The sequence below is a fragment of the Mustela lutreola genome, chromosome 12 (genome assembly GCF_030435805.1).
Source record: "Mustela lutreola isolate mMusLut2 chromosome 12, mMusLut2.pri, whole genome shotgun sequence".
Taxonomy (NCBI): Eukaryota; Metazoa; Chordata; class Mammalia; order Carnivora; family Mustelidae; genus Mustela; species Mustela lutreola.
The window spans coordinates 71,063,609-71,076,173 of record NC_081301.1 but is presented as its reverse complement, the minus strand read 5'-3'; the positions used below and the strand labels follow the sequence as shown (position 1 = coordinate 71,076,173).

Here is a 12,565-nt window from a genome sequence, read left to right as displayed (position 1 = left end):
CAATTTGAATTCCAATTAATGCAATTAATATTTTCCATGCTCAGTTTCAGGGGGCACCTACTCCCCATGACCAAGCGAGTGTTATGTGTGAAGTTCACCACCGACGGGTTTTAGGAACAGACTGTAGATTAGACCAGGAGAGAGGAGGATGAGGTTTTAAGACAGGAACCCCCGCTTAACACTTATGAACACTTATATGAACATCCATTAAGGAGGACATTGTATTACCTGAGCATCTTATTCAGTGTGGGGTCCACAGAGGTTCCCTCTGGGCCAAACCTCATCACAACCAGCACTGCTTTTGACCTTCAGAAGTATGCAAAGGACACATATTATCTTTAGTTTATATACAGATGAGGATATGGAAGCTCCAAGGTTTCAAGGGACAGGTCCAAGTCAGAGTGGGTCCCCTGCAGCCCTCTCAGCGGGAAGGGTGGACTGGGGTCTGGCCCGGAGTGACCATCCTCCCCTGTTTCTGAGGTCAGAAGCTCATGCCTTCCACTGGGATCCTGCCCCACAGCAGTGGCAGAGCACTGAAAAGGAATTCCCTTCTCTGGGTTCCCAGACACAAATGCTGTTGACAGGTCTCCACTCTTTCCCCTGGAGGAACATGTGTTTTTTGTGGAAAGACCAAACAGAGGAGTCGGCATATCTACGTTGTTTCCAGATCTGGCCTGCACTGGTTAAAATTATAGAGCTGCGGTCACATGCAGCAGGAAGGGGTTTAGGGGATCGTCGCTGCTGGTGCATCAGAACTACCAGGACAGCTGGTTAACGCACGGATTCCTGGGTCTCACTCCCAGGAGTCTGACTTAGTAGGTCTGGGGTGACCCTGAATATTCTGCTGTTCTAGAAAGCTGCTGAGGCACGCCAATGCTGCCAATCCATGAACCACACCTGAGGATCATTGGCCTACGGTAACCCTATCTTAAAATGGGTCTCTATCTCAAGGGCCAGTTAGTAAATCATCTTAGGCTCCATGGGCTGTAGAGCAGGTCACAACTATTCAACTCTGCCACTAGCTGGAAAGCAGTCACCATCTGTATGTCGCTGCTCATGTCCATCTTGTGAGAAAACTTGACAAGAACTGGAGGCCTGAGGACTGCAGTTTGCTGACCCCTCACCGGGTGTTTTGAATAATTTGGGTTTTGAGTTCCTCCCCACCACTCCTTGCTTTCCGGTGGGTATGATACTCCTGGTCTTATTTTTTCTCCACGGCTACGATGAAAATGAGATATAACCGAATCATAAACACCCAGAAAAAGCCATTCTGTATCAGGTTCAACCAGTACCACGTTGTCGGCTACCCTGAGTTAAGTATGGTACCTTCCTTTATTTGAATAATCATCACATTGGTCTTGATCAGTGTTTCCTCTAATTATTAGGCATCACATAAAAAAAAATAAGAATGTTAAGAGAGGACAAGGGGATCATTTTGAATGGTATTTAGGAACTTCCCTGGTGTCAGAAAATAAAAACCTAGAGTTCTTCTTATATTAAGAATGCTTCTGTGCGGGGCGCCTGGGTGGCTCAGTGGGTTAAGCCGCTGCCTTCGGCTCAGGTCATGATCTCAGGGTCCTGGGATCGAGTCCGGCATCGGGCTCTCTGCTCAGCAGGGAACCTGCTTCCCTCTCTCTCTGCCTGCCTCTCTGTCTACTTGTGATTTCTGTCAAATAAATAAATAAAATCTTTAAAAAAAAAAAAAAGAATGCTTCTGTGAGGGAGAACAAGAAAGCATTCTTTAGCAAGGTTCCTAAGACAAAACAATGAAGTTTTTGGTGGCCTGACATGCTAACCGCCTTTGTAAAACATTCTGTTAATACAATTAAAAAAACATTCTATGACTAGGGTTGCCTGGGTGGCTCAGTGAAGGGTCCAATTCTTGCTTTCTGCTCAAGTCATAACCTCAGGGTCCTGGGGTTGAGCCCCACATTGGGCTCCACACTCAGTGTGGAGTCTGATTTTCCCTCTCCCTCTGCTCCTCCCCCTGCTTGCACATGTGTATACACACAAACACTCTCTCTCACACTTTCAAATAACAAATAAATAAAATCTTCAAAAATAAAATTCCATGAACGAAGACATAACCAACAAGTTATATTATTTTTTATTCATGTTAGAATTTCTATCAGTGTTTGAACATTAATATTTAGAGAGTTTGTACATTTTTGCCTTCCAAGGTTTAAAATCAGAACCACACTAGGTCACAAATGGTAACTAATACACATTTCACAATTGCATGAATATTTACTCGATCTCTCACTCTCTTAACACTGTTAAACATTTTCTTTTCCTTGCTGTACTTACAATGAAAAGTGTGCCCCACTCATGTCTCAGCAAAGTTCCAGACATTATGGATTCATCACATATAAATTCTTTAAAAATATACTTCTGTCAAAAGACTTGATGACTACTATGTACACTACAAAAATAAATTTTCATATAAATAAATTATATGGCATACTTTTATCTTTGTAATTGAAATGACACAAACCCATTTCTGCCAAAACTGGCAGATAATGAGACCCAGTTTGAATATTTATTTCCTTTAAACTCCTTACACTAACACCTACCATGAGTCTTTAATGAAAATGTTATATACTCTGAACTATTTAACATTAGTAAGCACTCTATACAAATAAAAATTCTGTTCAAAAGTAAAACATAGCTGTAATAGTGTTTCCAATAGAAATAAAATCCCTGCATTTTTTTGTTATAAACTGGCATGACAAATACTGTAGGAAAACATTCTTATGATACAAAATTATAAATATCAGCAAAGATTTTTAAAAAATTAAAACATCCAAATGAACAAACAAGACAGACAAAATAAAACTATTTTTAAAAAGAGAGAGAGAGAGAGAGAGAGAAATTCTGGCTGCCTGCCCGCCCCCGGGTTCTCCCTTTGCCAAAGTGACTGTGGGAGAAAGTTCTACACCGTGCAGAAAGCAGGGCCATATGAGCTCTCATGCACCACACAAACTGGGCTCAGGAAAGGAGCAAGGAGGGCGTTCCACGAACGAGAGAAGCAGACCTCAGAATTCTGCACCATCTCTCTCTTGAATGCAGGACATAAGTTTTCTGAGCAGAGCTGGATATTAGGTGGACAGACAGTGTGGCTGACAGAATCACTGGACAGTAGACGCGGGCCCCCTGAGGCCCCTGGCACGTGAACACACACACCTGGTGGCCACAGGGGGCTTCCAATGAGTATCTTACAGTTTTGTGGCAAGGTTTTGGGTCTGAGGTCAGTGTGCTGCTGGGTACTACCGGGAGCCCATTGCCTTCTGACTGAGTTTTTCTGTGGTGAACAGGAGGACACTGTGGGAGCTGCCACTGGCAGCTGGGTACTGACCACCTCCCTGACACACACCTCAGAGCAAGACAACAGAAGCAAGACAGAAGCAAATCTTTAAAAATCACACCTGGTTGAGAGACCTGCTTCCGGACACGTTATTAAGTGGGGTGTATGGAATGAACATCTCTCTGTTCTAGGGTCAACATCCCGTTGAGGGAACACAAATGAGGCTGAGAGGAGGGACACAGTCTGTTGAGGGCGCGTGGGCCCATAATGGGAATATTCACACACCGAGAAGGATCCTTTGGAAGCTCCTAACCTGCAGAACTTCTGTCTCCACATCACCACACTGGAGGCTCACTATTTATTTTTCAAGAAGATACAAACAGACCCAGAAAGTCCCAGCCAACTGTGCAATTTAGGAAGAAGGGGGAGTTTAAATTGTAGGGACTCAAAACATCACTTCTGGGTTGACTGTGGTGAAAAACTAGAATCAACAGGTTTTTCTACTCATAGCAGGGTCATGGTCTCTGAAAGATTTCCAATCTGCCCTTACGTTTTTGAGGGTGCATGTATATGTATGTGCGTGTGCATGTGTGTGTGTCACGAGAGGTACAACGAAGGCTGCATAGTCTAGAGTATATGTTCATGGCCCAGCTGAGGCGCACCACTGAGCATGTTCTATAATAATGCTTTAATACCAATGAAGATGAGCGGATGTTAGCTCTAAACCCTGAGATTCCACCGTCCACCACAACGATCCATGCAACAGAGCCCGTCTCCTCTGAGGCATGAATTGGGAGAGTCTGGATAGCAGCCAATGATCGCAAGAGAGCCCTGGGCCTGAAGGGAGTCTGGCGAAAGGGTAAGGCGACATTCAGGGCTAGCTTTCCACCAGCACCAAGCAATAAAGACATCCTGACTCTTCCAGCTCAACTAGGGCAAAGCCCACTGAGGGTTACAAGATAGTGAAAAGAAACAAAAAGAGAAAAAAAAAATAAAATCACAGTACAGTACATTGGGAAACCACACACATGTTCACACACACACACACATACACACAGCCAAACGTAACCACATCCCACTACACCTGGAGAAGCCACCGGGGTCAGCGTACCTTCTTCATATCTGCTCATTAAACAACAAAATTATCACGCATAGCGTGTTTGAAAGTTAACAGTAACATTTCATACTACCACAGGGTTGTGATATGTAAATTTAAAATATTTTAAACAGAAACCTTTACAAAATAATCCTATTACATAAGCAATATTTGCATAGAATTATACAGGTAAATTATACAATATTTAAGCAGCAGCAACATATGCTGAAATTTAAGACTAAGTTAGGCTTGTTTGTGGCACAGAGACCCATGCACAAATCGGGAGGGGCCCTGCGGCGGCCTCCCCACCGCCCACTCTGGGGGTGGGGGTGGAGAGAGCCCAGATCGCACTACTGTACATCCGTTCCTTCGTATATTACATATGTGTACACCTCTTAAATATTTATAGAACTATTTCACAAAATAATACAATCGGTTACAGTAACGCGGAACTGCTCTCCCGGAGCGCACGCCTGTGGGACTCTAAGCGGTTCTCTTCAAGCAGTTCGGGGGTAGAGGGGGTTGGGGGGGTGGGGGACTTCCAATCTTTGGCCTCTGCTTCAGATTTTACTCACCCTTTAAAAGAGAAAAAAAAAAAAAAAGTCAAACAAAGCCACGGGTGTATGAGTTTGTACTTAGCACCAAATCAAGGAAACTGGTCAATGGCACTAGAAATCAGCATAGGGTGCTGGGTGAGCGCAGGAGGGGCTCCTCAGGGTGGGTCATGAGCCCTTCCCCGATGTGAGGCTTAGGGTTCACCGAGCCGTGTATCAATCACAGCTGTCACGGGGCTTTAGAGAGATCGAAAGACAGGTGGAGGGGCACCTGGGTGGCTCAGTGGGTTGGGCCGCTGCCTTCGGCTCAGGTCATGATCTCGGGGTCCTTGGATCGAGTCCTGCATTGGGCTCTCTGCTCAGCGGGGAGCCTGCTTCCCTCTCTCTCACTCTCTGCCTGCCTCTCTGCCTACTTGTGATCTCTCTTTGTCAAATAAATAAATAAATAAATAAAAGAAAGGTGGAAGCCAGCTAGCATCCCCATGAACTTGCACTAATTCTCAACAGGTCTACAGCAAGGGAGAGACCCAGTTTGGGACTGGACCGGTTCCCCAAGGATGAAAGAGCTTGGGTGTGGTGGAGACCAGGGGTCACCGGTGTTTGGTTTGGGCCACACCAATGCCCAGGGGCTCCCCGAGGGGGTGGCCTGAGAAGCCCCAAGGAGCTCTGCTTTCGGTCCCCACCCCCCCACATCCCTCCACTGCTGCTGAGGGGCAGCGACTCTAGGGCCAACACCCACCCACCCTGCACGTACCTCAGTTGGAGCTGCTGCCCCGGGGCCTCTCCTCACATTCTACGTCCTGCAGCTCTATGACTTCCACCTTGGAATCCCTCCTCTCGCACCGGACGTTAAAAGGCACGTGGGGGTCCTCAAATAGCCCGTACTCAGTCTCGGGGTAGTCCCCGTAGCCCGGGCACAGTCCCCCTCGGGGGTTCCACGTGGAGCCGGGCCCGGGGGCGGGCGGAGGGTGCACGGCCACAGTCACGGACGCCGAGGCCGTCACAGTGGTGATGGGCTGGCAGTAGCTGGGCGCCGAGCTGCCCATGGCAGTGAACGCTGGGTGCCGAGGGTTGTTCGAACGGGCTCCCCGGGGGCCCACACGGTCCCTATTGCTAGGGCCAGAATGCCCGTCAGTAGAAATTTCGAAAGCATCTCTGCGCGGTCTGTAGGGGGGTGGCCGCAGGCCTTCTCTGGGGGGTTCCCTCCGGGGCTGCTGGCTTGGTCGTCCAGGAGGCAAAGGCTCTGTGTCCAGGGGGGGTTGCTGGCGAGGGTTTGAGGGTGGGTGATGTCTTGCTTCAGGATGGACCACCTGCAGAGAGTGAGGGCAGGTTAAAACAGGAGGGACGCCAGCCCCGGGCGGGGCGTCGCCCCTCACTGCGCCCCGCCTTCCCTTCTTGGCTCCGTCTCCTGCCGGCCACCCACACACAGCTCTTCACCAAGTGCTCAGTCAACCCCACAAATGGCTGGAAGAGGCCCCCCGGGAGCCAGCGGGGCCTTCCACCCACAAAAGAAAAACTTGTTCTTTTAGAACCTCCCCAACGTGGCAGAGGAGGGCCTTATTTGGAGCCTGGGTCTAGGCTTTCTCTAGCGCAGCTGGCTGGGCACACGTGGCTGTGGCCCTTAAATGCAGGGCTGTGGTCACAGAGTCCCCGCACTGCCTCCCTCCTGCTGTTTGAGCCCCACCCTGCGCTGTAGGTCCAATCCCAAGCTCCTTCTCTTGGAAAACTGCTAAGTATCTGGCTCTGGCTCACCCCAGCGCTGCATGCTGGCAGGATGTCAATGCCTACACCGTTGACTACGGCAGCCACTAGGAACACGGGGCTCTTTGCCCTTAACTGAACACAAATTCCAAATGCAGTTCCTTCGTTGCACCAGCCACATTTCAAGGGCTAAACAGCCACATGTGATCAGTGGCTACTACACGGGCGAGCACAGAGGGAGCATTTCCATCATCGCGGAAAGTTCTATGGGGCAGCGCTGCTCTGTCCGGTTGTTAGGAATCTGGTTTCTGGGTCTCTATACAAAGCGTGGAGCAACACAGTGGCCACATCAATCAAAAGGACCGTGACCAACTTCAAAGTCGTTCAGCTTGTACCTATTTTTAGGCTCCTGCTGAACCAAACCAGATTCACACTGCAGCTCAGCAGGCATCGTCACGGGGGGTAAGAGGAGGAAAATTTAGGTTATTTGGTCGGCCTCTCTCTCTTTCATGCGAGGGCTGCTCTGGCCTGGGACTGGAATACCCATTTCCTGGAGGGACAGCAGGAGGCCCTCAGTTGGAGCAACACGAGTCTTAGAACCTTCCTCAACCTTCCTAGGGTTTTATGTACTATGCTCTAGGCCTGGGTGGGGGTGGGGGTGGGTGCTGAGCACTTCCCCAGGAGCAGAGAGAGTGCAGGACATGGCTGGGGCTCTCGGAGTCTTTGAGAAGCCCGGGCTGCTCATGGCTTTCCCAAAGGCTAAGCTTCCCACTTCTAGTAAAGTCTTAGACATCAACAATTGAAATCATTTTGTACTGGGGGATTTAAAGGTAACAGAAGTGGGAGGGGAAAAAAATCACTGTTGGCAATAAAAATACCACTACGTTTTAAAAAAGTATTATTCTAAAATGACGTGCAGCTAAAAAAAAAACCAAAAAACAAAAAACAAGCAGCAGCAGGAAGGCAGGCTTTCCCTCTGAGCCTCAAGCTCCAAGTGTGCTACGCCTGAGTAAGATACATGCCAACGCTACTCAACGCTGGGGATACTGGTCCCCGCCCTTTGCAATCCCTAGGACACCCAAACACAAGGAATGAACGTTTTTATAGTTTCAGAGGCAAATCTTGGCAATTTCATATGATTCTACATAATCTTTACTTTATTTTAAAATCCTATCTGTCTGGGATTTTGCTGTTCACAGGAGATGGGGCTACCCCTACCCCCACCCTGTCAGGGTGACTTACAGTGGAGCGGGCAAAGACAGGGTTTTCTGTGGCTTCCACGATCACTTGGTGGGCAGGGCCTCCGGTGCCCTGCTGGGCCTCGTAGTGCCGAAGCTCTTCACTGATGCCCGACACCGTCGTCTGAGAACTGTACTCCGAGTCAGAGGAATCAGACCCATTGTTTGCATGACCGGGGGGCACGGCAAAGCGGACCACGCTGGGGGGTGGCTCGGGGGAAGGGGTGGGCAGTCGGTTCAGCCCGTTGGCTGGAGACACCTGTTTAAGGAGATTCCATATCAGAAGGGTTATCATCCATTTACTGCTGGTCACACTCAGACTGCAAAGCACTGTATGGCTCAGTGGCCTCTGTACCCGTCCCCCTATGGCCCGGCCTCTCCCACGGCCCTGTCTCACCTCCCCCACTCTGCCCCTCGACAGCTGGGGGCCCAAGATCCAGCCTCTGCTCTTACGCCTTGGAAAAGGCAGGCTGTGACCTTTTTACTTATTTTCAAGCCCAGATATTCATCTTGGGTGTTAGCTGCTTCATGGATACAGAACTACAAGACTCAGACCGCCAATCACTTGGTTTAAGACACTGAAACAAAACAAGTACGACATCCCCCCAACTATTACATTGAAGAGAAAAAAGCCATAGTCGTGGAAATGTTTACTGAAAAAGCAGATAGTAATGTTGAGATACCTTAAATATCTAAATTCACAGGGACCCTGGGACAAACAGCTTTCAGGTGGCCTTAGGGGTGTATGTTATAGCCTGGTATGATTACTGACCTCGGGGTATGGTCCGAAGAAGGACAGAAGGACTGGGAGCAAAACCAGCCCGTTGAGAACACCCAGGATTGTTAGGATTGCCAGAACAGCAAAGAAATACCTTGAAGATAAAAGGGAAACAGGAACGTTCACTGTGGCAAAAGTAAATGAAGCCAGGCTTCATATGCCCAAATATTACGTAGCACATCAAAACACAAAATCAACGAAGCCCACACGGTTGCAAAGGCTGTTACAAATCTGTGGTTCAAATTCAGCACGAGATTAGGTTTTTTCCTCTTTTGCTTTCCTTTTTTTTTTACCTTGTGACTCTCGAGGACTACATTCCACAACCCAAAGTGTTAGTTTGTGAAGGGACGAGAGAAAAATTAGTTTGTTAATTTGCTGAAATCTCCTGGCATGTAATGTTATTTATGAATGTGTTACACAAACACAAAAATATGGAATGTGAGCTGAATGGCTGAGCAGATTGGAAGCACAAACACAATGCAGAGGGGGCCCTGTCCGTGAAAACCCAGCAGAAGCAAACAAATGAAGTGAAGGGTGTAGAATTTAAACAATTTAGCTCAGGAGGAAAAGCAGCCCACTTCTGCAGGCAGCTAATCCACTGTGAAATGCTTCTGCATCTTAGAGCAGAATCTCTAATTAAGTCTCCAGCGTATCAGGTAAGGCTTTCCCTGGGCTTTCATTAATCACAACTTTCTGCCGAGAATTCTGTGAGTTCCAGTTTTACCAAACGGCTCCGATTGCAACCTTTTTAGAACACAAGAACCAGCTTTCTGCAAAAGAAAGCGCTGCCCATTCTGTGGTTGCTGGGGCATTTGCGGGGGAGGGCGGCCCACAATGAGGGGGCTGCTTTGTGGGCCAATCTTTTGTTGAACAATTTAGCATCTCTGAATACTCTTGTTTTGCGTCAGCCAATTCAAACATAAAGGCCTCAGCACCATGAAGAAGAGGAGAGTGCGCAAGTGGCCCTGCTTTCCCACCATTGAGGGCTAAGGTCTGGGATCCTTCATGAATACCAAGGTAAACCTGTCAGCTCGGGAGAGTGGCTGGCCGAGGCTGCGCCCAGCTGGAGGGAGTGGGCTCCACTCTAGTGTACGTTTTCTGGAACTAACAGTGTCTAGGGCAGCTCTGCTGGAAGGAGGCTGTGGTAGGGGAGAGCTCAGGATGTTCCGGGAAGGGGTGGGGGCAAGCTATCTATCTGTTAATGGTCCTCTTGATCATAAAACAGAACAGGCACCCAACTTCGCCATGACTCTGTATGTTTCGACATTAGATGAAAGGAGTGAGAATCCCTATAAAAATACAAATACCTCGCAGCTATTGTAAACACTAGAAACTTCTGAGCTGCATTAGTAAAAAGCAAGCCGCCAAAGTCTTGCTCTAACGTAAACTGCTGGAACTTCAGGCTGAAGCATGGCTCAGCGGCAGCATTACAACACTTGCATCCCATCCATCTAACTGTAGCATAAACAGACCAATTAGATTTCTGACGGCTTAGCGTATACAATGTCTGCTCATGCAGTTGACCTCAGTGAGGGCTTTATCAGGTTAATCCATCCAGTTCTAGAAAATGGGAAGCCCTTTTAAAGTGATCGAAACAAGAACCCTGATATCTCTGGGAGAGAACAGGGAGCCAGGGGTTAGATGAGAGCCAGGACTCTGCCCTCCATCCTGGTGCCCAGCTGGTTGCTGGGATTCTGGCAAAGAGCCCCTCTGTGGCTCACTGGGCATCCCCACAAGGCTGAGTGGGATCCTCGGAGATCTCATCCTGCCCAGAGTGTCCCATGCTTCTGAGATGCCTGTGAACTCCCTCTCCCCCCACTGCAGACTGTAAGCCACATGGAGGGGGATAGGGTCCACATTACTGGCTGCTGTGTACAATGGCACTTATGAGGTGCTTGGTACATTGTGTCCAGGGAAAAGTCACGCAAAAGAGACTCTCCTTGACACAGGGGTTTTGTGCCATAAAGAAACACCTATTAATGTCCAAATATGGGTAAGCTAAGGAAATAAAGGAAAAGCCAAAGTCAAGTTAAGAGCTGAAAATAAAACTCTGGCCAAAAGCTTGATCTAATTTAGGCATACATCTACCTGGTATTGGCAAACAAGAATGTACTAATTGGCTTGTGAGCTGATTAACAGTGTTGTGCTGAGCAGACCAGCAGCATGGGTATCACCTGGGAGCTGGCTGGAAATGCAAACTTCAGCTCCACAGCCTCCCTGCCCCCCAGTGAAATCCGAGCCACGTCTGCAGAGCCTCGGGTGAATCACAAGCTTGTTGCGGTCTGAGGAGTTTGGGTCCGCACTGTGATCATGGGCCTACCTCTCCACTGGCACGCACTGACTACACCAAGGGAATGCTGGGCCTCCTTCGGGGAAGGCTTAGTCTCTGCTGCCCAACTGCCCAGTGGGGTAGGCCACAGACCCACGGGATCCTGATCTGGCTTCTGCAACAAGGGAACTTGGACTGAAACTCAAAACCCTCTTCTTTTCACTTGAAAACACGAGACCTATCACAGGCCCACACAGCGAGAAAGTCTGTTTAGATTCTCCCTCCAGATTCCTAAAGCATCCCAACCCAGACAGTCACGTCTCATGTTCAGTTCTGCTTTAGCACGGTTCTTATCCCGGACTGTCTTCCTATGGATGGTTCTGCCCTTGCCTGTCCACGGAGCAGCAGCAGCGTTCCACCCAGGAGTAGCTATTTCCCAAAACCACGGGGGCTGTTGGGAGCAGAGAAAGGTCCTTCCCTGCAGAAGGCAAATTTGTTCCCCTTTTCTACGTTGCGAACTCATACTCTTCATAAAGCCCCCAGAAACTGCTTGCCTGGGGATCCAAAAAGAAGGATCCAAACTAGGTCTGGATTTCCGACATTGGACACCGAAGTTACACATTTACTGCTCCCTAGATCTTACTTAGAACTTGAATGTGAAGTCTGGGTGTGCAACCTTTGCTTCTTAGAAGAAAATGTAGGTGATAATTTTAGTTATCTTAGAAAAGTTAGAAAAGTTTTCTTTTCTATCATTTTGAAAGAAGTCAGGAAGAAGAAAAGTTAGAAGTTAGTTAAAAGTTAAGTTAGAAAGAAGAAAAGTTAAGAAGAAAAGTTAGAAAATGTAGGTGATAATTTTAGTTATCTTAGAAAACTTAGAAAAGTTTTCTTTTCTATCATTTTGAAAGAAGAGTGAAGGTCAAACTCAGTCAGTGGAGGGGAACCAAGGTCAGAATTTGGGGGTACTGGGCGGTACCCTGGCTTCACGCTGTGGAACTCTGCTGCTTGTCACACTCTCCATCTCTCCTCCCCAAGATGTTCCCTAAGACGGCTCTAGAAGAGAGCTTGTCCTTCTACCTCCGCACAGATCTCTGAGTTAAGAAACTCAGCAGAAGAGGAGTCACAGACCATGGTGATCATTTCACAGTGAATTCGTAGGGCACAACATCGTGCTGTATACCTTAAAAAATATATGATTTTTTACTTGTCAATACACCTCAATACATCTGGGGGAGAAAGAGTAGAGTCATAATGAAGACGTGCTGCTATCCACAGGGCACAGAAAGGAATATGCAACGGAGATCGTAAAGATGATAGAGATTCTTGGAAATTAAGAACCGTTTCCCCTCCTGCTTACCTGACAATGAAATCGAACTCCGATCCTGCAAGCATCAGCACTCCCAGCAGAGTAGAAACAGCGCCATCCAGGACAGGTGCGAACATGTGCTCTAGGGCGAGCACGGCCCTGCGGTTCTTATCGCCAATGGCCGTTAGAAAGGCCTGTGCAAGGAGAAGAGGCGGGATGAGCAGGTTCCCGGACCGAGTGCGGTCCCTGGGCAGCTCTGTCCAACACACTACGAGCTGTCTTACTCGGACTGTGCAGACCTTCTCACACCTTCCTTTCTAGC

General features: G+C 48.2%; 1 protein-coding gene across 5 annotated transcripts in view; it reads right to left on the bottom strand.

Moving 5' to 3' along the window:
* Positions 1-3,348: 3,348 nt before the first annotated feature.
* Positions 3,349-12,565, bottom strand: part of PTCH1 (patched 1) — a 69,585-nt gene continuing 60,368 nt past the window's right edge. For all 5 annotated transcript variants that reach the window (XM_059141055.1, XM_059141053.1, XM_059141054.1 and 2 more), the window contains 5 exons: positions 12,295-12,437; positions 8,666-8,765; positions 7,898-8,152; positions 5,709-6,264; positions 3,349-4,976 (listed from right to left, as the gene is read on the bottom strand). In XM_059141055.1, coding sequence (XP_058997038.1) covers positions 5,710-6,264; positions 7,898-8,152; positions 8,666-8,765; positions 12,295-12,437 — 1,053 coding nt within the window. In that variant the 3' untranslated portion in view covers positions 3,349-4,976; position 5,709. The remainder of the gene's footprint in view (positions 4,977-5,708; positions 6,265-7,897; positions 8,153-8,665; positions 8,766-12,294; positions 12,438-12,565) is intronic.